Below are 26,778 nucleotides of genomic sequence, written 5' to 3'. Positions count from 1 at the left end.
AAATAAACAAACACTAAGTCAGAGGGATACATGCACTCTTATGTTTATTGCAGCATTGTTTACAATAGCCAAGCTATGGAAGCAGCCCAAGTGTCCATCGATTGACGAATGGATAAAGAAGATGTGGTACACACACACACACACACACACACACACACACACACACACAATGGAATATTGCTTGGCCATAGAAGAAAATGAAATCTTGCCATTTGGAACAACGTGGATGCAGCTAGAGTGTATTATGCTAAGCAAAATAAATCAGTCGGAGAAAGACAAATGCCGTATGATCTCACTCATATGTACAATTTAGGAAACAAACAAGCAAAGGGAAAAAAAATAGAGACAAACCAAGAAACAGACTCTTAACTCTAGAGAATAAAACTAATGGGGGAGGGGTGAAAGAGGGATGGGGATTGTAAGAGTACGCTTATGATGAAAAAATATTTCATTTCCTTAATCAGTATTGTTAGGAGGATTAAATAAGTTCTGTTTCATGCATAGACTGTGTGCCCAGCGAATAATAAGTGCTTCATGGTTCCTAGGCTTTTAATGAAGATGATGAACGATGAACCTGTTTATGTTACTGTATTCTGGAGGCCAAGCATCAGAGTGGCAGCCATTGACTCTGGTCTGGAGAGAGAGGGAAATAGTTTTGTGAGAACACTTCTGACATTCACAGGAAATTGGACAGTTTTAACTCCAGAATCTTGTCTTTCCATAGCCATCAGCTGGAGCGCGGTTCCTGAGCAGCCGCTGGATGTCACTGCCAATGGTTTTCCGCAGGGAGCAACAAAGAAAGCAGTCAGGTGCCTTCAGGCCAGGTACAGCATACTGGGGCAGAAGGAGATGGTGGTTGTGCAGGCACCTTTTACCACTGTCTAATTCCAGAACACCTTCCTGACCCCAAAAAAGAGCTCCGCACCTGTTAGCAGTCGTTCCCCAGGCCCTCCTCCAGCCCCCGACATCCACGAGTTGACTTTCTATCTCTGTGGATATGTCCATTCTAGGCAGTTCACTACATGAAATCAAACAGTGTGTGGCTTATTTTACTTGGCATGAGGTTTTCAAGGCTCATCCATGCTGTAACATGTGTCAGCCCTTCATTCCTTTATACCATTGTGTGGATCTGACCACTTTTTGTTTATCCATTCTTCCATCGATGGACATTTGGGTTATTTCATTTTTGTGCTATTAGAAATGGTGCTGCCGTGAACATTTATATAATGAGCTCTTAGGTGGACATGGGTTTTCTTTTTTTTTTTTTTTTAAAGATTTTATTTATTTATTCGATAGAGATAGAGACAGCCAACGAGAGAGGGAACACAAGCAGGGGGAGTGGGAGAGGAAGAAGCAGGCTCATAGCGGAAGAGCCCGATGTGGGGCTCGATCCCATAACACCGGGATCACGCCCTGAGCCGAAGGCAGACGCCTAACCGCTGTGCCACCCAGGCGCCCCGGACATGGGTTTTCTATTCTTTTGGGTATACCTTGGCATGGAATTGCTGAGTCCTATGATAACCTTGGGGATTTCTTGCTTCTTTTGCTTTTTTGAGAACTGCCAAACTTTTCCATAGCAGCTGCACCAATTTAAACTCCTGCCAGCAATGTATGAGTCTCAATTATCCTACATCCTTTACAGCACTCATTATTGTTTGTCTTTTTCACTGTAGCCATTCCAGTGGGTGTGAAGTGCTATCTCATTGTGGTTTGGACATGCCTTTCCCTAATAACTGTTCGAGCTGCTTTTGATGTTGAGCATTCTTCATATACTTATTAGCCATTTGTGTATCATCTTTGAAGAAATACCTATTCTGATCCTTTGCCCATTTTTAGGCTTGGTTTATTTATCTTTTTATTGTTGAGTTGAAAGCTTTCTTTATATAATCTGGATGCTCTTTTTTTTTTTTTTTTTTAAGATTTTATTTATTTATTTGACAGAGAAAGACAGCCAGCAAGAGAGGGAACATAAGCAGGGGGAGTGGGAGAGGCAGAATCAGGCTCCCAGTGGAGGAGCCTGATGTGGGGCTCGATCCCAGAACTCTGGGATCACGCCCTGAGCCGAAGGCAGGCGCTTAACGACTGAGCCATACAGGCGCCCCTAGTCTTTTATCACATACATATTTGAACATATTTTCTTCAATTCTGTGGGTTGTGGGTTGTCTTTTCACTTTTTGAAAGGGTCCTTTAAAGCACAAAAGTTTTAAATTTTGAAGTCCATTTTACCTATTTTTTCCTTTGGTGGTTTGTGCTTTTAGTGTCACAGGTTAAGAAATCATTGCCTGATTCAACGTCACAAAGATTTGCTTTGTTTTCTTCTCATAGTTTTATAGTTTTAGCTCTTAGGTTTATGAGTTTGACCCGTTTTGAGTTAACGTTTCTGTAAGGTGTGAAGTAGGGGTCCAGCTGCATTCTTTTGCATGGATCCAGTTGTCCTGCCACCCTTTTTTTTTTTTTTTTGGAAGATTTTGAAAAGAACACTTTCTTGGGCTTTACCCCTAGGGATTCTGGTTTCACGAGGTCAAGCTTGGAACCCAAGAATCATTTATGAAGCTCCACAGTGATTGGACTGGCAAAAAGGGCACCATGAAAGCAGGATTTTTCATCTTCAAATTGGCTTTTACTAACATGTAGAGCATGTAGTCTGCTGGACATGAGACTTCCTGTGTGTTTGAAGGTTCATGCATCTGACTTACTGGTTTTTCTTCTTCTGAATGTTCAGAGGACCCCACTCTGCTTTTCCCTCCCCATAGCCTTTAATAGCCTGACGGTGGGAGGGGCTGCAGGGGAATGACCTCTCCACCAAAGGCACTTACATCTCAGGTAAGTAGCTGCCACTGAGTGACTGTTGTAGGATCCCACCATTTACAGATACAGTTAACCCTTAAACAATGGGAGGTTTAAGGGCTCTGACACCCCTTGCTTTTGAAAATCCACATAAAACTTCTGATTTCTCGGGGCGCCTGGGTGGCTCAGCGGTTAAGCATCTGCCTTCGGCTCAGGGCATGATCCCGGCGTTATGGGATCGAGCCCCACATCAGGCTCCTCTGCTATGAGCCTGCTTCTTCCTCTCCCACTCCCCCTGCTTGTGTTCCCTCTCTCGCTGGCTGTCTCTATCTCTGTCGAATAAATAAGTAAAAAATCTTTAAAAAAACAAAACAAAATAAAAATCTTCTGACTTCTCAAAAACTTAACCACTAATAGCTTGCTCTTGACCAGAAGCCTTACTGATAACATAAACAGTTGATTAACATGTATTTCATGTTTTATGTATCGTATACTGTATTTTTTTTGTTGAGAGAAAGAGAGCGCACACATGTTCACGAGTGGGGTGGGGGAGGGACAGAGGGGGAGGGAGAGAGCATCTTTTTTTTTTTTTTTTAAGATTTTATTTATTTATTCGACAGAGATAGAGACAGCCAGCGAGAGAGGGAACACAAGCAGGGGGAGTGGGAGAGGAAGAAGCAGGCTCATAGCAGAGGAGCCCGATGTGGGGCTCGATCCCATAACGCCGGGATCACGCCCTGAGCCGAAGGCAGACGCTTAACCGCTGTGCCACCCAGGCACCCTGGGAGAGAGCATCTTAAGCAGGCTCCACACCCAGCGTGGAGGCCATTGTGGGGCTCCATCTCACGACGCGGGGATCATGACCTGAGGAAATCAAGAGTCGGACACTTAACCGACTGAGCCACCCAGGCGCCCCCTTATATACTATATTCTCACCATAAAGTAAACTAGAGAAAAGAAAATGTTATTAAAAAAATTATAAGGAGGGTGCCTGGGTGGCTCAGTCACTTAAGTGTCTGCCTTCAGCCCAGGTCATGATCCCAGGGTCGTGTCTGTCGTCATCCGTGCCCCCCCCCCCAATCTGGCTCTGTGCTCAAGCGGGGAGTCTTCTGCTCCCTCTCCCTCTGTCCCTCCCCATTGCTCCCCTTGCTCACGTTCTCTCTAGCTCTCTCAAATGAATAAAATCTTTTTTTAAATTATAAGGAAAATATGTTTACAATACTGTATTTATTGGAAAAATTCCTTGTGTAAGTGGACCCTGTGCAGTTCAAACCCATATCATTCAAGCGTCAACTATAGTTCTTTTCACTCTGAGTTGTTTTTCCATCTCTTTACTATTTCCTCATAAAAAATTATAGTTTGCAGGTGGATTTCTTTCTTTCTTTTTGATATGCTTATTTGCTGGCCTCAACACAGACAACAATAACAACTTACATCTCTTTAGACTTTAAAAAAGGAACTTTTGTTCTTCGCAGCCTCTAGCCAGGCTTCAGATAGCCTAGTCTCCAGACCCAGACTATCTCGTGGTGGCCTGGGCCGTTGAAGTGAGTGATAGTTACAAAATTAGGGGTGGAGATTTTTGGCTGTTTTTCCCCAAGGGCCTCCTGGCTTCAGGCCATTGTTTGCATCTCTCAGGGGACCAGGTGTTAGCCACCGACCAGGGTGTGTGGGCCTTCACACCACATTTCCTGCAGAGTTCCGGCTGGGCTCTGCCAGCAGTGACAGCCAGCAGCAGCCCCACCCACCCGACTGTGGCTGAGGTTTGTGCTTTGCTCACATCTCAGTGCTCTTCTTCCCTCAGAATCCACACCCTTTTTTGCCCTCAAAGCTCAGCTCAACTACCACTATCACGGCTCACAGTTACCATTCTCTTTTCAAATTCCTGTAGTGCCGTTCTCCAGTTTGTCCCAGTATGTTGGTGCTCTCTGTTGACTAGGAGCACCTCACGTTCCCACGCTCACTCTGTCTCCAATATCCACGTGACTTTGGACGAGGCCAGTTGCTCTCTGGGCCTCCATGCGTGTGTGTCCGTCAGATGAGGATATTGGAGTAGATGATCTGAGGTCTCTGACAGGTTGTAGATGTCTCTCCGTTTAGAAGGCAGACTCCATACGGGGAGGACGTGGAGGGGGGAAAGAGCAGAAGCTTTACAGTTCAAAAGACTGATGTTTAATTCCTGGATCCCTTTCTCCCCAGTGTGTGACTTTGGGCAAATTACTTTACCTCTCTGAGCCTCCGTTTCCCCAGTTGTAGAGCAAGGGAACTAAAAGTGTGTTTCACCCATGAATGTGGTGAGAAGCATGGGCGAATGTGGCACAGGCCTGCAGCAAACACCTTGTTAAGATTGATTTCCCCTTCTCTTGTCCAGAGAAGCTTCATATTCTGTTTCTTCTGAAAGAGTCTGTTTCTTCCCTTCTAAGGGCTCAGGGTTTCTCACTGCTCATTCCCTCGTGCTAGCTTCCTGGGACCACCTTTTTTAGAACTGTGGGGAATATGAACTCGAACTGGGATGTTAGAGACATTTAATACACTAATGCAATATGAGAAGAAAATATTTAAGTCCTTGTGTTCTTTTACACACAATGCAGTAATAACAGACACCAGGTAAAGGACCCTCATTTTCAAGAAGCTTCATTTTACTCCTTTCCCTTAAGTGGCAAATCCTCTTCCCATCCCACAGCATCCTAGAGAGATCATTATATGCCTCACTGGATTATAAAAGAAAAGGGTGAGGGATTAAAAAAAAAACCTAAGTACATCTGAGTTTGTTAAAGATAGGGCGAGATTAAGAATACCAATGGCGCGGGCGCCTGGGTGGCTCAGTCGGTTAAGCGTCTGCCTTCGGTTCAGGTCATGACCTCAGGGTCCTGCGATCTTTTGGATTTTTTTTTTTAACATAAACAGTCTTTTGCAAATAGTATTTCCTTTTCCAACCCTCTATTCCTTTTTTTTTTTTTTTTCTTGACTTCCTGTCCTGGCTAGAACTGACAATATCATAGTCATCAGCAAATAATGATTTTGGTTTTTGTGTTTTAACTGTTACTCCTTTTATTTCTTATCTTACTGGCCAGAACTTTCTGTGTCACATTGGATAAAAGCAGTGCCCTTGTCTTATTCTTGATTTTGAGGACATGAATTTGCTGCAGGTTTTCATAGACACCCTTCATGGACGTAAATACCTAGTCCTAGTCCTCGTTTGCTAAAAGGTTTTAAATCATTCTGTGGATGTTGAATTCTAACAAATGCTTCCCTGCGTGTTTTTTCTTGTAATTATATTACATGTACATTTCTCCTTTAATCTGTTAACAAGATAAATTTCATTAGTTTTTTGGCTTTGGTATTTTTTTTAATGTTAAAGGAACCTTATATTCCCAAGCACCAGCCGCCACTCCAGCTCAGTTAAGGCCTGGGCAGAGTGGCATGTGAGGGCTCAGGGCCCCCTGCTAAGTAGCCTAGGTGCCAGCCAGGTGAGGGAACTTTTTGACAGACCAGATACTTCCCTATTTTACATATCCTGGTTTGGCCACGGTGTCCAGGATGATGGTATAGTCTGTGAGAACAGCAAAAGCTCTGGTGTGTAAAGATGAGACCACCCCTTGTTGGCACACCTACTTCCCTACTCTAAATCAGCTCCCTACTCTACTCTAAATCAGCTCATGAACTGTGTAAGGGAGAGAAAGAAGGAGGCACATACAGGCCAGATCCCAGCGGCATGGATGGGCAAAAGCAAGAAGGCCCCGGTGGGCTGGTGGCCAGGTGGCCACTCTCACTTCCCCCAATGTTCCAAACTATGGCCTGCATGAAGCTTCGTGGTAGAAGCAAAGGATTGGCCTCAACAGCCGACAGTGCCCATGGGAGAGTCAGGACACAGCGCCCACGGGAGAGTCAGGACACAGTGCCCACGGGAGAGTCAGGACACAGTGCCCACGGGAGAGTCAGGAATCTCTACGTCCAGTGCTTGTCCAAGTGAACTTGATGACCGCAGTTCCCACAGGGACCAGCACTCGAGTCTGAAACTATTGCAGTGCCTTGACCGTTATTACCCACAGGGCCAGCTCCCTTGAGGAGAGGTAGCCCGGCGTGGCTGGTAGGTGTCCTGGGGGGAGTTTAGTAATGCCATCTCCGTGTTTACCTCATTCGAGCCTGTCACCTTGATGATTTTGCTGCTGATGACAGTTCTTAAGATGAGATTCCTTTTCCCCCCTCACCCCAATCAGGTCTAGATGTTCTTCATGTGAAGAACAGGTGGAAATGAGGGGTCTGGCGCCTTCAAACCTAAGAAAGCTCCGTGTGAAGCCCGGCGTCTCTGACAGGGGCTGGTACATGTTAAACACTTCTAATAAACCTCTTTGTCGTTTCTTTCCAAACAGATCCCGGATCAGCAAAGTGGAACTCTTTAGATCATTTCAGAAACTGCTAAGCAATATTTCAGAGGACAAGTGGCCAGACTCCCTCAGGTGACACCATTGACCCGTGTTGTTTCGTATTTAGGAAGATTTGTGGGTTAATTCTGGCTTACGAACAGCAGGAAGCTTTGGCAGGAGTCCGTGGGCACTTAATTACCACCCGTGCGCTCCTCTCTCCCTGGGGCTCTGATTGCAAATGCAGATCTGAGGTGTGCAGGATAGGTGGCTTAGTGGTACAGAGTTACAGAGGATGGGGGGGAGTTGGGGCTTGGCCCGTTCCAGGCTCTCCTTTCACCCTCCTCCAGATGGAGAGCAAGACGGACATGTAAGAGTTCGGGGAGCAGTAGAGCCTGTTAGGAACGTCACTGTCTTCTCTTTCTTTGGTTCACATCAGTGGTTGGGGGCTGCAGCTTCACGGTTGAAATTGCTCCCAAGCAGGAATGTAGAGAACTATAAAACTGTTCTGGGGGCAAGTGGGTGGGGGCAGTTCAGACACTGACTACCCAAGGTCGGTGCCCTCACTTCATACACCAGACACAAGCCACAAGAACTCACACATCCAGGAAAGCACTATACTGAACAATTACTTTGGACTGTAAAGAATATGACTCAGGACCAGTTAAAAGAAGGGACACGTAGGGCAAGGTCTGAGAGGGTCCCAAACACAACGCGTCTGTGTCCGCAGGATGTCACCATCCCAGCACATTACTGTATCACCAACCAGAAGGGGGACCCAAGTTTCCGTGTCCAGAGTTTTCATTGTGGTTTCATTATGTCAGCCTGACGGAGTTGTTGGCCATGTGATGTGACTGAACTCATTCGCCGTCTCCCCCTTCGGTCAGGAGGTCAGACTGATAGCACAGACCCCACTGGACTCTTTCTGGCATGGCCAGCCCTATCCTGATCGTCTAGGGCCCACCAGGAGTGACCTTGTTAAATTTAAACTCAGGCGGGATCACAGGGGCCCACCATGAAGAACAAAGACATTCCCACCCCTGGGGAAATTCAGAAGGTTTGGAGGTTCCCTCCCAGCAACTGGCAACAAGACCTGCCAAATTCTTTATCATACAGCAATGGGGAAGCTAAGGCGTTGCTAGAAACTTCTCTGTAAAGAGGCTAGCACCTTGCTATCGCCACCATGGATGCTGCTGTCAGTAACGATGCCGCACGGTCAATTTGGTCCGTGGTCAGTTTGTTCATTTTTTTGTCTGGGAAAATGAATCAAACTGACCTGGGGGTTCCAAGCATTTTGTGTGTCAGTGAAAACAAATCTGAACTAAGATCAGGAGAGACTTTATTCAAAAGGATCATTGCAGTGAGAGAGGGGCTGTTACAGCAGCAGCAGGACGCTGAGGTCATATGGTTTGTAAGCCTCTAGGGCGGGCAGGAAAGAGTTCTTTCTGGGGAGCTGTGAGCAAGGCTGGAAAGAACCAGGAGGGGGGATAGGATGTGCAGTCAGTGTGAGGGGACAGGTGGACAGGATGTGTCTTTCCTTGAGGTCAGTCGATTCTTGGGGGAGGGGGGTTGTTAAGAAGGGGTCACGACACATTCTGATGCTGGCTCACGCTGAGGGTGGGTCAAAGTTCAGGGCCTGGGAGAAGGACAGAAGCATAACTAATGTTGGTCAAGGAAAAGAATTTTGTCAAGATTGGTGTGTGGGTACAAACAGTTGAGCTAGTCATTGGGAGTTTGGAGGGTCCGTCATAGTAGACCTAGGGGGCATCCATGAGTCTTCTCTGAGTTTTATAAGGAAGGGAACTTCTTTGCAGTAAGCCATTTCCCAGAATACTTTAAGCCAAAAAGTAGTCATTCCTGTTTTATCTGATTCCACTAGGAGCAGACAAGACTAGCATTGTTTATTATCACCTGTTTCAATCCATGATGCTTTCTAGTGAATTTCCTACAATGGAGAGAGCATTGCTGTAGGAAAGCATACCGAAATCCTCCCGTTCCTAGATCTGTTCCTAGGTCTCTGGTTAGAAATCTGTCCGGCTGCTGGCTCAGTTGGCCACCGTGCCAAGCTGATGACTGAGAACCTGTGTGCTTGCTGGTGTGTGTGCATTAGGATGCGGAAGCTGGAGACGTACCATGAGTACAAGGAGGCCGCATCTGCTTACCAGGAAGCCTGGAGTGTGCTCCGAAAGCAGGCCTTTGGATCCTGGATCAGAAACCCACCGGATTATCACCAGTTCAAATAAGGAGGGCAAACTGCAACAAGCTTGTTGGTAGCAGAGTGTTTTCCAGCTGTTTACACTGGATTGCTGCTTCCTTTGTGCTGGACGAGCCTTAGCTTTTCTTGTGGCCGAGTCGGGGGGAAAAAAGAGGTCTGCCCTCTACCAGAGCGACCTATCTCTTCGGACAGAACTCTGGAACACGTAACAATCTATCCTTGATTGAAGCAGCTCTCTCTGCTAAAATGGCATCTGGCTGATGACCTTGGCGTCTTTCCTAACTTGTGTGTTATTGCTTCTCTAAAATATGGAATAAGAATTTGGAATGTGATACTTTGAAAGGACTCTGCAGTGGCTCCATTTTGTGTGTTCCTACATTGATTTGGCAAGTATTTATGGGGCTGAGCTGATGTTCGAAGAACTTCCTTTGTTGTGGCCGACATGTCTTATATACTCAGCCTTTCTTCCTTGGGAGAGCCACTCTTTCCTGCTCTACCTGTGGGACTGGGGTGAAGCAAACCTTACTCCCTGGCCGTAGGAACGGGAGCCAGCCCTGGACAGTTCCGGAACTGCTGCGAAAGCTAGCAAGAAAGAGTCTCTCTCCTCTTGTACCAGGCACAGTAAGGGCCACATAATCGTGGGACCGCCTGTGGCTGCCTTTGCCACCACACACAGACGGGCAGCTTGAGAATGAAGGCAATAAAGAAGGAAACCAGAATCTGCTCCCGTGACCTTGTCTGGATGCCAGTTCCCACCCTGGACTCCCAAGTATGTGAGATAAAATTGTATTGTTGTTTCAGTTAAGCCTGTTTGAGTAGGTTTTCTGTGGCTTTCAGCTAAAAGAGTTCTGTCTAAAAAGGCCAGAAGTCCGTATAGCAGATCAGCAGTGACCTAGCAACCCATCCTGTTTTAACCAGTATCTAATATTTAACTCTCAACCTCTCCACACCCTAAATTACTGACGGAAAGGAAAGCTCCCCCTGTTGGGATTATTCAAGATCCTTCTCAAAGTTCTTCAGCATTTTTGTATAGCTTTTTTTTTCTTAAGATTTTATTTTTAAAAATTTTTTATTTAAATTCATTTTAGTTAACATATCCTGTATTATTAGTTTCAGAGGTAGAATTTAGTGATTCATCAGTTACATAGAACACCCAGTGCTCTTCCATCAGGTTCCCTTCTTAATGCCCATCCCCCATTAACCCCTTTCCCCTACCCACCTCCTTAAGATTTTATTTTTAAGTAATCTTTGCACCCAGCATGGGGCTCAAACTCACAACCCCGAGATCAAGAGTCGTGTGCTCCACTGACTGAGCCAGCCAGGCACCCTGTCATTTTTGTATAGCTTTGAAAGTTTTTTTAATAACAGCTTTACTGGGATATAATTTACATTCCGTATAATTTACCCATTTAAAGTATACAATTTAGTGGCTTTCAGTATAGCCACAGAGTTGTACAGCCATCACCACAATCAATTTTAGAACATTTTTGTTCTAAATTTGGGGGGAGGGGACACTCATCAATCCAGTAGGGTACCCATTTGCAGCCACTCCCCATTTTCCCTCAACCCCACCCCCACCCCAGCCCTAGAGCAACCAGTAGTCTACTTTCTGTCTCCAGGGATTTGCCTATTCCGAACATTTCATATAAATGGAATCATATAATATGTGGTCTTTTGCGACTGGCTTCTTTCACTGAACATAATGTTTTCAAGATTCATGATGTTATTGCACAAATCAGTAGCACGGATCAGTACTGTATTCCTTTCTATGGAATAAAAGTAACATTCACTTGTATGAATGTGTTACAGCTTATTTATCCCATCGGTTGATGGGTACTTCGGTTGTTTGCACTTTTTGGCTTTTGTGAATAGTGCTGCTATGAACATTCTTGTACCAGTTTGTGTGTGAACATATGTTCTTGAATTTATTTTTTTTTAAGATTTTATTTATTCATTTGAGACAGAGATACAGAGAGCGCGTGAGCAGGGCGAGAGGGAGAGGGAGAAGCAGACTCCCCGCTGAGCAGGGAACCAGATGTGGGGCTCGATCCCAGGACCCTGGGATCACGACCCAAGCCAAAGGCCGACACTCCACCATCTGAGCCACGCAGGCGCCCCTTAAATTTTTTTTTAATGACAGAAGTAATACATGTTTGTATTATCCTTCAATTTTTAACAAATTTAATTTTAACAAATTATCCTTCAATTTTTTTCCATAAGAAATCTTTTTATTTTTTTATTATTTTTTTAAAGATTTTATTTATTTATTTGAGACAGAGTAAATGTGAAGGAGAGAGGGGGGAGAGAGAATCTGAAGCAGACTCTGCCCTGAGCACAGAGCCCGACACAGGGCTCGATCCCACAGCCACGAGATGATGACCTGAGCTGAAACCAAGAGTTGGACGCTTAACCAACTGAGCTACCCAGGCACCCCAAGAAATCTTTTTAGATAGCAGGAAGGAAAGAAAGAAAGGCAAAAATACCACTCCCTGAAGGCCAGGCTCTCCCATATGCTGCTTTAATCAGGGAGATTCTTTGCCTGACCCCAAATCCCATGTTTATGCAGCAGTTCAGATAACAACTAGCGGGAGCTCTTATCCACAGAGGGTTATGCCTCTCTGTCTCTCTCATGAGATGCTCTTTAAAGGGTAAAGATTTGTATGAGACTGTAAGGAGGTAGCGTCTTTTTATTCTGAAGTTTTATGGTAAATTTGTCAAATCAATACCCAGAAAAACCCCTAAATACAAAACTACCCCTACATTTAGACTTCAGAGCAGAAACTGGGAAAACCCTGAAGGCCTCAGACAAAAGGCAGCTTCACCTTGGGCTCCACCTGTTTTCTCAAGACCTGAAAGGGTTGCTCAGACATCCAGCTTCCTATATTTTAATTTAATCTCTTAAAACCCTTATAATCTCACCTATGCCTTAAACTCACCTCTCTGAAATATTGGCAGGTTCTCAAATTTCATACATTTAATTAGATCATGTGTTTTTACTCATGTTTCTTAACCCATATTTGACTGATAACTGCTTCTGATTTTTTTATTTTTATTTTTTTATTTAAATGCAGTTAATTAACATGGTATATTATTAGTTTCAGAGGTGGAGTTCAGTGATTCATCAATCATTTTTGTTTTTTTTTCAATATTTTATTTATTTAAGAGAGAGCAAGAGTAGGGTGAGGGGTAAAGAGAGAAGCAGGCTCCCCACTGAGCAGGGAGCCCAACTCGGGGCTTGATCCCGGCCGGGATTCCGGGATCATGACCTGAGCTGAAGGCAGACACCCAATTGACTGAGCCACCCAGGTGCCCCTCAGAGTCTTATAAATACACAGTGCTCATTATATCACATGCCCTCCTTAATGCCCATCACCCGGTTACCCCATCCTCCCACCTCCTTCCTCTCCAGCAATCCTCAGTTTGTTTCCTATGATTAAGAAAGAGTCTTTTATGGTTTGTCTCCCTCTCTGATTTTGTCTTGTTTTATTTTTCCCTCCCTTCCCCCGTGATCCTCTGTTTTGTTTCTTAAATTCCACAAATGAGTGAGTAATGGTAATTGTCTTTCTCTGATTGACTTATTTCACTCAGCATTTCATCTCTAATTTCTCATTTCATCTACATCATTGCAAATGGTAAGATTTCATTTTTTGATGGCTGTGTAATATTCCATTGTGTATATATACCACATCTTCTTTATCCATTGTTGATGGACATCTGGGCTCTTTCCATAGGTTGGCTATTATGGACATTGCTGCTATAAATATTGGGGTGCAGGTGCCCCTTCACATCACTATGTTTGTATCTTTGGGGTAAATACCCAGTAGCATAATTGCTGGGTCATAGGGTAGCTCTATTTTCAACTTTTTGAGGAACCTCCATACTGTTTTCTAGAATGGCTGTACCAGCTTGCATTCCCACCAATGTTGTAAGAGGGTTTCCCTTTCTCCACATCCTCGCCAACATCTGTCATTTCCTGACTTGTTAATTTTAGCCATTCTGACTGCTGTGAGGTGGTATCTCGTTGTGGTTTTGATTTGTATTTCCCTGATGCCAAGTGATGCTGAGCATTTTTTCATGTGTCTGTTGGCCATTTGGATGTCGTCTTTGCAGAAATGTCTGTTCATATCTTCTGCCCATTTCTTGATTGGATTATTTGTTGAGTGTTGAGTTTGATAAGTTCTGTATAGATTTTGGATTCTAGCACTTTATCTGATAAAACATTTGCAAGTTTCTTCTCCCATCCTGTTGGTTGCCTTTTGGTTTTGTCTGCTATTTCCTTTGCTGTGCAAAAGCTTTTTATCTTGATGACAAGTCCCAATAGCTCATTTTTGCCTTTGTTTCCCTTGCCTTTAGAGACATGTCTAGCAAGAATTTGCGACCAGGGTCACAAAGGTTTGCTGCCTGTGTTCTCCTCTAGGATTTTGATGGATGCTTCTAATTTTTAAATTCATTTTTTCTAACCCTTTTAAAACGTGTTGTAGAAAATTTTAAAAGGACACAAAAATAGACCAGTGCAACAGACCCCCATGTATACATCCCCAGGACTTAACAGTCACTGGCTTTTATGCTGTTGTTACCTGATCCGTTCTCCCCTGCCCCTTCCAGTTGTTTTTCTTGGAGCTTTCTAAAGCAAATCCTAACCATCCTATTTCACCCAATAAAATTAACAGCAATTCCTTAATATCTAATTTGCATTTTGTGTTTGCTTTTCCCCTATTGTTTCAAAAGCATCTTTTGACTACTCATCGGTTCAGATTAGGATCCAAAAAGAAAGTTCCACACAATGCATGTGGCTCATTTGTCTTTTGTCTCACTAAATCTGTAACAGTTCTCTTTCCTTCTTAGTTCAAGGAATGGGTAATTTGTCCTGTGTAATAGCTCACAGGCTGGATTTGGCTGCTTATTCCCTCCCAGTGTTGTTTAACAGGTTCCTCTATCCCCATATTTTCTCCAAACTTGTTATGTGTAGAGGCTTGATCAGATTCAAGTTCAGCTGATTTGACATGAAAACTTCTTGGGTGGGGCGCCTGGGGGGGGGGGCTTAGTCGGTTAAGCATCTGCCTTTGGCTCAGGTCATGATCCCAGGGTCCTGGGCTCGCGTCCTGCATCAGGCTCCTTGCTCAGTGGGGAGTCTGCTTTACCCTCTCCCTCTCCTTCTGCCCCAACGCCCCCCTCGTGCTCTCTCTCTCTCTCTCAAATAAATGAATAAAATCTTAAAAAAAAAAAAAGAAGAAAGAAAGAAAAGAAAACTACCTAGGTGATTCTGCACACTTCTGTTGCATAATATGAAGAGGAACATCTGGTTGCCCCACGATCAGTGACTGAGCAGTGGGTTCAGTGGTGTCAGCCTTATCTACCCCATCATGAAGTTCCCTATCACCCTTTTACCTCATGGTTTTAGCAGCTGAGTCAGGGATCCCCACGACCACCCTCAGGTTTGATGATTCACTGGACAGACTCACAGAGTGAAGCAAAACTGTTATAGTTCTTGTTATTTCAGTGACAGGGTACAGATTAAAGCTGGCAAAGAGAAAAGACACCCAGGCTAAGTCTAGGAGACAAGGGGTGCAAGAGTCCAGCTGTCTTCCCTGTGTTAATCATGTGCATCTGATGCTTTGACATCTGGGGCCTCACTTACCCTGAAGAGACTGCCCCCAGGAGTCTAGCCCACTCCCAGAGATAGTAAAAGATTCACACCACGCACTCCAGAGCTCGTTGCCCAGCCACCTGCTGTGTGGGGCTCTCATACTCTGGGCCGCTCTCCCCCTGCCCTCCCTCATCAACTGGGTCCAGGTACCAGAAAACTAGGGACAGCCCTTGTGCCTTAGACACCACCGAAATGAGTCAAACTAGCCAATCCTAAGTCTGCTTACCTTGCCCCATCCCTCCCTTCCCCCTTATAATAACACCTCTTGCCCACATGTCCTCACTCCCTCTGCCTCCTGACCAACCCTAGTGCTTCTCTGTAAGAAGGAAGGGCTCCTTGTGGCCCAGCTTGTCCTCTCCACCTACATTTTCAGACTCTCTCCCAGTGGACTTGCACACACGGCACTTAATTCGCCCAGCAATGACGCATAACAGTACAGGCAAAGTGTTGCTAGCCTGAGCCTCGGGTGCTGCTGACATGCTGCTTGCACAGGCCACGCCCCCGTCACAAAGAATGATCTGGCCCAAAATGTCAGTAGGGCTGAGGTTGAGAAACCCTCATCTAGGGATTGTGTTTTAAAGTCACTTGAAGGGTACCTGGTGGCTTAGTCGGTTCATCATCTGTCTTCAGCTCAGGCCATGATCTCAGGGTCCCGGGATCGAGCCCCACATCAGGCTTCCTGCTCAGCAGGGAGTCTGCTACTCCCCTTCCCTCTGCCCCTCCCCCTGTTCATGCTCTCTTGCTCACTCTTTCTCAAATAAATAAATACATAAAATCTTTAAAAATAAATAAAGTCACTTGAAGTCGTTCCTCTTGTAGTTATTGCTCCAAATCTATACACAGTTAACTTTGTTTCATTTTGCTTTTTTTGGGGGGGAGAGTGGCTTTTCAAAAAATCATGTAAAATATTTATATGATTCCAAAGTTAAAACAAGTAAAAAATCAGGGGAAAAACAAGGTACATTCAGAGAGGTCCCCCATCCTCCTCCCCTATTTGTCGCTTGGCCCAGCACTGACCAGCCATTTTTATAAGTTGTTAGTGGACATTTCATTCTTTCTTTTTAAAATGCTCTGTGAATAGCCTCCATGCAATATTTTGCATTTTTGCCAGGGTATCTTTTGGATAGATTAGAAGTGGGATTTGCTGGATCGATGGGTAAATGAACATAATTTTTCCTTATTGAAATCCATTTTCAAGTTTCTGTTTCTAAATACAGTGAGTGCAAAAAAAAAAAAATGCAGGACAGCGTTAATACATTCCATTTCTATAAAAAAGAAGGGTGAGAAGTTTATATCTGTGTTTTGCTTGTATATGCCAAACTATCTCTGCCTCGATACAAGAAACCACTAACCACTAACGCGGGGCCCACAGGGGAGGGTAAGAGAATGCCTGGGGCCCAGGAGCGGGAGGGAGACTTCTCACTGAATACCCCTTATATTGTGTTATTTTAAAATTTTGAACCATGTTAATATCGTGCCTATTTTAGAAATTTAAAAAATGGAAAAATGTTTCTGTATTTTAAGCAGTCAAGACCCCAGGAAATACTCAGAAGTGACATTGTTTAGGGAAGAGAGACTCTCCAACCTATTTTAGGCAGCTCTGAGTGTAATTCTACAGAATCACCTAACAGACCATCTTCTGAAGTGTGGCTCCTGGGGAACATGTACATTCCAGCGTTGCTTCTTTGTTCTGGGTGCACAAGTGGATTCTAATGTTACATCTGTGTGCATAATTTTTATTCTTTTTCTTTAGAATTTTTAAAATTCTGGCTCGATTGAAATAATTGTGCGTATATATTCCATGCAGTCATTTCTGCCTGAAAGCACGGGGCTAACTGCCTCATTTTATGGAGTTTGCCGGTGCCAAGCATTAGCTCACTGTCTGGGGAAACGGAGCTGCTACGGAGAAAATGACCCGCCCTGGCAGCCAGCGCTCTGCTTGGAAGAGAAGCAGGCCCCGTCTGATTTGGTCGTGTCTGTGGCTGGTGGAAAGCTGCCTCCACCTGGACCTTGGAAACATTCGTTGGCTTGGAGACTGTTCTGAGGAAGCCTTCGCCCAACTTGTCCAGTTTCTAAAACCCAGTTTCCTAGCAAGCTGGTTCAGTGGCTTAGGACAACGTTAGGTTTTCAGCGACCACTGTCCTCTTGAGATGCTGTGTGGGGAGGCCAGATGAGCTGGGAAGAGGAGGCCCCGCGCAGCAGGGAGGTGACCGGAACCAGGAGGTGACCTCTCAGTAGAAAATGCTTATGTGCTTGCTCGCAAGGGCTCGGGCGGTTCTTCCTGTAGATACAAAGGCAGCTATCCTGAAGGAGAGATGGGACACGGAAAGAGCCAAGAAAGTAGATATGTTGAAGAAAACTATTTTCCAGAAAGAAGTGTTCTTTTTGTATCACATGCTGAGGAATCGTAGTTGGCCTTCGTATCTCGTAAAACGTGAATCCCTTTAAATCTAAATTTGTCTGTACTGGGGTTAAGACTGACTTCCTGGAAGGCTGTCCACATGGATCCCAGACAAATGTGAAGTCGTACTTGTGGTCCAAAAAGGGGAGGAAAATTTGCAGACACACTTCAGGGCTGCAGGCAAAGTTGCATGTGTTCCGTTTTTAGTTCTTAAAACTGGGGCCCCAAAACTAATCAAGGGGGATAGAAATCAAAGAGTGGTTGTTGCCTGGTGGGGGGAGATGAGGGATGGGGGTTGAGTGGAAAAAGGCCTAAGGGGACTTCCTAGGATTATGGAACTTTTGATTGAAGTGTTGATTACATGGGTGTAAACATTTGTCAAAATTTATTAAACTGTACACTGAAGATCTGTGCATTTTATTGTATATCATTATACCTCAACTTAAAAATGTAAAAACAAACCCTAGTCCTATTATTTGGTATAGTAGAATAAACTTTGATCAGGATATTCCGGTAATTATGTTCTAGTACCAACTCTGCCACTACTTGCTATGTGGATGTGGGGAAAGTATTTAATCTGACTTCTAACCTGTCACCTGTTCTACCAAATGAGGTCCCAGCGATTAGCGTGCTTGGTTTTTTCAACTGTGACGTAGGATTTCTCATAAAAATTCTTAATTGCGTCAATAATGCAAAAAGAAATTTTCTCCAGGAACCTGAGTCCATTGATGCTTTGAGATACATATGGCCTCAGTTATGTCGGTGAAAGAGAGAGATAGAAATAATTCTTGTCTTAGCCTGGTCACTTGGGTCCTGAATTTGGGTGTGGCCTTTTTGGCCCTTGTACTAATGAGCCAGCCAGAGGTAGAAACCAGCTTTTAGCAGTAAGCGTGTTCAGCACTGCATTTCAATTTCCAAATTCAGCAAAGTCTTAATAGGAAAAAGGCAAAGACAGAGAGTCACTCCAAGTGGGGACCCAGGCTGCCAAATGTTGGTCTCAAGCACATGTTCCCTGAACTTGGGCTTGGCTCCAAGAGGAGAGGAGCTCACAATGGAAACAGTGATGGCTGTTTGCTCAGGCAGCCAAGAGAATGAAAAGCGCTTTGAAACCCAGCAATGTCTCCATGGGGAGAGGTACGGTGGGCTCCTTCGTGGTGAAACCAACCTGTCAACAGAGCAGGGTAACAGAGCCCATTCCCACCATCTTCCTTTGCTTCAACAAGACCTTTCTGTACAACCTCAGGAAATCTCTGAGAAGTTCTGCTGTGGGCACCCCATGCTTTGCTCAACAATACTTGCACACTCAATCCAGTTCACCCTGTCTTGGTTGAATTACATTCTGTTAACTGAGAGAAAATAGCTCTTCTCGAGGTATATTCCCTCATCGCCGCCAAGATTTCACCCAATTCCTTTTTTATTGCTACGACTCTGGGCTATTTTGACTGCCAGTGAATATCTTTTCATCTGGGATTACCCTTTTCTTTTAATATATTTTTTTTAATTTTAAGTAATCTCTAAGACCAACATGGGGCTCATACATCCCCAAGATCAAGAGGCCCATGCTCCACTGACTGAGCCCGCCAGGCGCTCCTCAGCTAATATTTTCATGCCATACTTTTTGTTCTTCGTTTATCCAGTGCCATTGTGAACACACTTCTGTCCTAACCCATCCGTAACTGCCAAGCCAAGAAACCAGCCGGCAGTGGGAGAAACAAGGCTTCGGGGTGACGGTGGCAGCACATTCTCAACCGGCTCCAGATGACAGCACCCACTCACCTGAGCTGACACGGGCCAACCAGACGGTGCTTCCCACCTCTTGGCCTCCTTCACGAAAGATGAAGGGCACCATGGGTTAGTATTTTGCTTGCCTCCACTTTGGGGGAATCCTGTTCTAAAGTAAAGGAATGTGCAGAAGCTATGGTGCAAGGGTTGCAAACCCAAGTATTTCCAGGGGTAGGAAACTTAAAATAAGTGGAGTGAACTGAGAAGTGTATTCCTTGTCCAACGAGGAGCCATTATTTTGTTCCAACTGATTGTTGTCAGATCTTAAGAATTTTTTTCAGGAGAAGCAGGAAAGTTGGATTGTTACATACATGTCTAGAGGCCACACAGAGACACGGGCCTTCAGTGCGTATCCTCTGGTCTAGCAGACCATCAGCCTAAGTCGGAACTGTGGCTCCAGGATGTACTGGTGGTGTGATCTTGGATAGGTCAGTACATTCGCAGAGTGTCCGTGTCCTCGCCTTTGAAATGAAGGCCCCGCTCCCCCAGACAATAGGGTTACAGGGATACGGTGAGATTATGGGTAACACGGGTGTGGGGAGGACTGCCTGCCTGGCACACAGGGAACACCAGCCTTGGTATTTCAGCTTGTAAGTGACTCTTCAGTTCGCTGATCCTGATTCCCAGAGTTTGCTAATCAACACGAGAGACTGTCCATAGGAGAAGCCTACTGGGCGAGCCTTTGTGGAGCCTCAGTCTGCGTACCAGGCACTGGCACGTTCGCTTGCCTGCACCGTTCCCACATCTGGAAGCCACGGCCCGTCTCCAGCTGCGCAGGGGGCAAGGAAGCAAAGCTGTTGATCACAGAGGTATATATAGATCCTCCCACCTAACTCTCGTGGCTTTGCCTCCCTGATGTCAACCACCAGGATTGTTTTTTTTCCTCCCTAAGGAAATAAAGATGAAAAGGGGAACCAATTGCCCTTTTTAAAGTGTTCTAACCTTTGGTCTAATGAAGAGCAAGTCTTTTGAGATTAAGAAAATTGACACTGCCGGGGCGCCTGAGTGGCTCAGTTGGTTAAGCATCCGACTCTTGATTTTGGCTCAGGTCATGATCTCAGAGTTGAGAGATGGAGCCTGATGTTGGGGCTCCGAACTGGGTCTGGAGCCTAAGATTCTCTCTCTTGCTCTCCCTCTACCCTCCTCCTCACTCTCTCTCTCTAAAAAAAGAAAAGAAAATTGATACTGCCTCCTTCCAAATTCTCCTTGGAGATCCCAGGCCACCTTTGGGACTAGTGCCTGGGTGCCCAAAACTGCCCCATGCCCTCCGCATGTGGCCACAGTGTGTTTCAACCACTGCAAAAAAATTAAGATGCATTAGCGCTGGGGCGCCTGGGTGGCTCAGCCATTAAGCGTCTGCCTTCGGCTCAGGTCATGATCCCGGGGTCCTGGGATCGAGCCCTGCATTGGGCTCCCTGTGCGGCAGGAAGCCTGCTTCTCCCTCTCCCACTCCCCTTGCTTGTGTTCCCTCTCTCTCTCTGTCAAATAAATAAATAAATGAATCTTTAAATTAAAAAAAAAAAGATGCATTGGCGCTTAAGTAGGCTGTCAGCCCCAGGTCGACCAGTCATATGCCTTCTGAACACCATCACTATGCCAGCCATTATGCTATGCACCCGAGGTTCCGGGATAGGGGACAATCCTCTTGTTGCTCCTTGACTGATAGGGAAGATGGGCAAGTGTCATCACAGTGGAACAGCGAAGTGTGAAGGTGGCTGTGATCTAGGTTGAACACCCCACCTGGAAGAGGGGCGTGGGAAGATCACACAGGCCCAGGTTCGCTTGAGCAAAGAGACAAAGGCAGAAGGAAGGATTACGGGTTAGGGAACAAAGAGAAATGGTGCGTGAGGGACAGTTTGAGAGAAGGGTATTTGGGGCCAAATCACCATACACGAAGGCCGGAGAAGACAGCAGGGCACGGCTGGGCTGGTGGAGTACGAGGGGCTAGAGAGGCACTTGGGCAAGTTAGGGAGGACTTTATACACCCCGCGAAGGCGAATGGTTTTCTCCTGACGACTCCTCCATTCAGGGATTATGAGAAAAGGGTGTTGGGATGGAAGATGCACTTTAGGAAGATTACTCTCTTCTGTGGCAGGGAGGCTGGAACGGCAGGGGCGGGGATGGTGATGGAGAGAACGCAGTTGAGGGGTTACTGGAGTAATTCAAGGAGAAATGACGAGGCCCAGAAAATGCTGGTGTTGGGAGCCCTAGGGAGGGGACCAGTGAGCTGATCTGCTGGTTGCGGGTGGGGGATGAGGAGGAGGGAGTAGAGCATGCTCCCAGGTCACTGCGCAGTGACAGGACTGTGGCACCATGCATCAGGAAAGAGGACCCTGGGGAGAGGAGCTGCAGGTCAGGGACAATGGGCTCAGTTTCAGAGTGTAGGCTTTCTGTGCTACCTGAGGATGAGGACTGGGGGTGGACATTTGCAGGGGCTAGTTTGGGGCTCAGGAGAGATGGGCTGCAGCTAGAGATTTAGGGGCCATCTATTTGTAGGACATCCTTGAGGACATGAGTTAGGGTAAAATCATCCAGAGGAAATGTGGATGGAATGAGGAGAGAAGAAGGGGGGTGTGGACGGAGCCCTGGAGGCCATGGAGAGCTCAGGAGCAAGTGGAGAAGATAGGAAAGAGTGTGACTGGGAGGCCAGAGGGAAAAGACAGGAGCTTCGAGGGGTGGGGGGAGTAATCTAAAGGGTAGACTATATTAATAGAAAGAGACAAGGAAGGTAAGAACTTAAGAACCTTGTTCCCCGCCTCCTCCCCCACGGAGGGTCGAGGTTATTTTTGGCATCCTCAGCAAGTGCAGGGTCAGGGAAGTAGGAGGCAGCCTCTCCTGGGCTGAGGAGGGAAGGGGAAGTGAGAAATGGAGGCACCCGTGTGTTCTTCCTTGAGAAGGACCCAGTCTCTGTTCTCACTGATGTAACTTAGAAATAAAAAGTTAGGAAATACTTTACACATAACGATAAAAAGAATTAACACCAACCACACAATTAACAGTAAACATTTTGCTGTATTGGCTTCATGTTTTTATTTTCTGGAGAAATAAAACAGGACTAGTAGTATTTGAAACCCCACATTTACCATCCCCCATGCCTCCCTGATACTCTTCCCCTCCCTCCATTAGGCAGTCACCATCCTCAATACATTTATTACATAAGTTTGTATCCTTAAGCAATACATATGGTTATTTTGCATGGTTTTACATTTTTTAAAGATTTTATTTTTTTAAGTAAACTACACCCATGATGGGGCTCAAACTCACGATCACAAGATTGAGTCGCTTGCTGTATGAATATACAACATATTACCCTACCCCTCCATTCTTCAGCTGGTGAACATTTAGCTGGTTTCCAGTTTTTTGCTCAGGCAAACAAGGCTGCAGTGATCATTCTTGGACGTGTCTCTTGTACATGAGTGGGACTATTTCTAGGATATACCTAGACATGGAATTTGCTAGGTCATAGGTTATCTGCATTTTTATCGGATATTGTGAAATTTCTTTCCAATGTGATGGTACCAATTTACACTCACAGAGGCAGTTTATAAGAGTGCCAGATATTTCACATCTTCCCTACCATTTTTTTAAGTAGGCCAGCGAGGAGCCCAGTGTGGGGCCCATCGTGGGGCTTGAACTCACGACCCCAAGATCTTGCTGAGATCAAGAGTCATACGCTTAACCAACTGAGCCACCCAGGTGCCCCTTCCCTACCATTTTTAAATGTTACAACTTGGCCAATCTGATGAGTGTGAAATGGTATCCCATAGTTTACTCTCCTTTGCATTTTCACAGGGCCACCAACCATATAGTATAAGATTGTATCTTTTAGTATAGAGCTTGTGCGCTACACAACGCTAGGGGGCACTATTCACACTGTAGTCTGAAAAGCACACCCGAGTTGGTGCAATGTGCAACATATACAGTGGCCTTGAGTAATGTTAAGGATTTTTCTGTTGTTCTCCTTGGCCCACTGTTCTGTTGGGTTGTTATGTCTTAATAATTGGAAGAGTTCTTTATTCTGGATATGAATTCTTTAATCTATATCTGTTGTGAGTACCTGGGTAGCTCAGTTGGTTAAGCATCTGCCTTCAGCACAGGTCATGATCCCAGAGTCCCAGGATCAAGTCCTGCATTGGGCTCCCCACTCAGCAGGGAGTCTGCTTCTCCCTCTGACCCTCCCCCCTCTCATGCTCTCTCTCAAATAAATCTTTTTAAAAAATTTGTATCTGTTGCATATATGTCCACCTAATCTGTAGCTCCTATTCTGTTTATAGTGACTTTTTCCTTATGCAAGTCTTTCATTTTTTAATTAAATTTAATTTTAATGTACTTAAATGTATCCATTTTTTCCTTTATTGTATTAAGATTTTATTTATTTGAAAGAGAACAAGCAAGAGAGAGCATGGGCGGTGGTGGGGGGAGGGGCAGAGGGGCAGAGGGGCAGAGGGGCAGAGGGAGAGGAAGGGGGAGAAGCAGACTCCCTGCTGAGCAGGGAAGCCGAGATACGGAGATACGGAGATACCGGCTCGATCCCCAGACCCTGGGATCATGATCTGAGCCAAATGCAGACACTTAATGGACTGAGCCACCCAGGCGCCCTTATTGTATTTTTGTATCTTGTCTAAGAACTCCCTACCTATTCCAAGGTCATAGATATTCTTAATTTCTTCTCTAGATTTTTTTTAAGTTTTGCTTTTCCACATTTAGATCTTTAATTTATCTTGAAGTTATTTTATGCATGGTGTAATATGGGGATCTATTTTTTTAAATATTTATTTAACTAATCTCCACACCCAGCATGGAGCTTGAACTCACAACCCCAAGATCAAGAGTCACACGCTGTTCCGACTGACCCAGCCAGACACCCAGGATCTATTTTTTCCATATGTATAGCCAATTATAGAATTGTCGATTAACTAGTCCATCATTTCCTTTTTGATTTTCATGCTATCACTGTTATATCTTAAACATTGGTCTGTTTCTGGGTTTCTGTTGTGTTTCTTGATTTATCTGTCTGTCTCTAAGCCATATGGTGCAGTCTTAATTACTTAACTACTGCTAAGATAAGTTTCCCCAGCTTGTTTTTCTTCGCACGTCTTTGTTATTCTTGGCCTTTTGCTCTTCTAGCTGGATTTAGCATCAGTTGTCAGAGTCCACAAAACAAAACAAAAACTGGTTGGGATTTTTATTGGAATCGCATAACCGGGGGCAACATGCAGCTTTACAATATTGGGCGTTCTCATCCTTGAATATGGTGTATTAGTGTATCTTTTTTATTTAGGTCTTCTTTCATGTCCTTCAATAATGTTTTGTCATTTTCTCCATGAAGGTCTTGCATATCATATTAAAGTTATTCCTTTGCGCTTATAGATTTTTGCTCCTATTGAGATCTTTTTTCCTATTATATTCCCTAATTGGTTACAGCTGGGATGTAGAAACAACATCCATATTTGTAACTCCTCTGGTATCCAGCAACTGTGTTGAACTTTATTTATTTTAAGTTTCACAGATTCTCTTGGATTTTTCTGTGTGGACTATCACTGTCTATATATAAGAACAGTTTAGTCTTCCTGTCTCATTTTTATGCCTCTTGTTTACTTTTCCTCTTACTGTATTGGCTTTATGCCAGGACACCGTTGAGTAGAAGCAGTGATAGCCTTTTTTAACAGCTTTAATTGAGAATATTGAGATACAGTTCACATACCACGAAGTTCACCCTTCAGATTTCACAGTACCATTTATATTTGTTGGCTGGCTCTTCATTTCCCTACTGACTTGTCGTGCCACCTTTGACATAGGTTTTATATACAGATCTCCTTCTGGGTTCTGTCCCGGTACTGTATTTGTCTATCCCAGTATCACCACCACACCGCCTTCTTTACCGGAGCTTTAAATAGTATTTGCTCTGCATTTTTTAAGGATTCCCTTTATCAAGTTAAAGAAGTGCCCTTCTTAATTTGCTAAGAGGTTTTTTAAAAACTATGAATGGGTTTTAAGTTATTTCAGGTGTTTTTTTCTTCACCTATGAGATAATTATTTTAATTATTAATTTGGTATATTTTATTAGTAGACATAATGATGGACTATATGACCCATATATTTTTTTAAGATTTTATTTATTTATTTGACAGAGAGAGAGACAGCCAGCGAGAGAGGGAACACAAGCAAGGGGAGTGGGAGAGGAAGAAGCAGGCTCCCAGCAGAGCAGGGAGCCCAATGCGGGGCTCGATCCCAGGTCTCTGGGATCATGCCCTGAGCCGAAGGCAGATGCTTAACAACTAAGCCACCCAGGCGCCCCTATATGACCCATTCTTGAGCTAAGCTCTACCTGGTCATGATTAATTGACTGATTTGAGAGAAAGTGAATTAGAGAGAGAGCGTAAGAGGGAGGAGGGTCAGAGAGAGAAGCAGACACCCTGCTAAGCAGGGAGCTCCATGTAGCACTCGATCCTGGGACCTGAGCCAAAGGCAGACGCTTAACCAGCTGAGCCACCCAGGCGCCCCAGTCATGATTATTTTAGTACACTGCTAAATTTCATTTACTAGTATTTTATTTAAGATTTTTCTGTGTTGATAAATAAGATCAGTCTATAATTTTTCTCTTACAAAGTTTTGGCATTGGGATTTTCGGTGTCAAAATGAATTTGTGATTCCCTTTTTCTTATCTCTAAAAGTTTAAGAAAGGGTTAAGGATTCCTTACATAGTTTGATACAATTCATCTGTAAAGTCTTGCTACTGTCTTTTAAGGACTAGAGTTGGGGGAAACTAGATGCTACTTTTTTTTTTAACTTTTCAAACCTTCGTTCAGATGCTACATTTAAAGGCAAGATTGACAAATCCATTTTTATTGGTATTACAAATAGGGCTGCTTTCCTCAATAGTTTGTTTTATAGATAACGGCTGTTCCCTCCCCTGTTCCAATAATACTTTCTAATATCACATTGTAATTATATTATGTGTAGGTTTACCCCATACCGTGAGCTTCTGGAGGACGGGGTCATGTTTTATTCTTGTTTGTTCCTCAGTGTCCATTAGTGTGAAGCACACCGTAAATAGAAAAAACAAACATCATGATGTGATTTCACACTGCCAACTGTCTTTCCTCTTAAATCTCAAGTTTGGTGTCTCAGCTGTCACTTGGTAGCGGTGTAGCTATGACAATTACACAACCTATATCTCATGAGTGCCTTTTGAAAACTAATCGTAGTAACAGATATAAATCATCTGATATCCAATGAGTGTTCGCTAAAAACTATAAATTACTTTTTTAAATTTATTTTTTAATTAAAAACATTAAGTGACTTCTATGCCCAACATGGGGCTCAAACTCAAGACCCAGAGATCAAGAGTCACATGCTGTACCAACTGAGCCAGCCAGACGCCCCTATAAATTACTTTTAAGAGAAAGGAAAACACAGCTGCCTTCGGTGACCCTTGCTTTTTTATTGTCCTCTTCCCTCTACTATTTCTGTTCACAGTTGCATTTGTGGGTTTGTGGTTGTGAAACAAACAGATCAAAGTGCCTTTGGAAAGCTATCCCTCCCCCATTTCTCTATAATCCTAGTCTGTTCACACTGTTAGGGA

The 26,778-nt window shown here is 44.5% G+C and overlaps 1 protein-coding gene across 8 annotated transcripts in view; it reads left to right on the top strand.

Moving 5' to 3' along the window:
- Positions 1-26,778, top strand: part of ADAT1 (adenosine deaminase tRNA specific 1) — a 42,815-nt gene that overhangs the window by 11,028 nt on the left and 5,009 nt on the right. For 2 of the 8 annotated variants that reach the window (XM_057314257.1, XM_057314255.1), the window contains exons 8-11: positions 725-824; positions 7,158-7,244; positions 9,259-10,132; positions 16,818-17,816. In XM_057314257.1, coding sequence (XP_057170240.1) covers positions 725-824; positions 7,158-7,244; positions 9,259-9,391 — 320 coding nt within the window. In that variant the 3' untranslated portion in view covers positions 9,392-10,132; positions 16,818-17,816. Of the gene's footprint in view, positions 1-724; positions 825-7,157; positions 7,245-9,258; positions 11,159-16,763; positions 17,817-19,048; positions 19,263-19,780; positions 20,003-26,778 lie in introns of those variants that run through there. The other 6 variants (XM_057314256.1, XM_026495255.4, XM_057314258.1 and 3 more) reach the window with 5 other exon arrangements.

The sequence above is a fragment of the Ursus arctos genome, unplaced genomic scaffold, assembly GCF_023065955.2.
Source record: "Ursus arctos isolate Adak ecotype North America unplaced genomic scaffold, UrsArc2.0 scaffold_19, whole genome shotgun sequence".
Taxonomy (NCBI): Eukaryota; Metazoa; Chordata; class Mammalia; order Carnivora; family Ursidae; genus Ursus; species Ursus arctos.
Note: the sequence above shows the minus strand (reverse complement) of the source record. Positions and strands in the feature narration are given on the sequence as shown.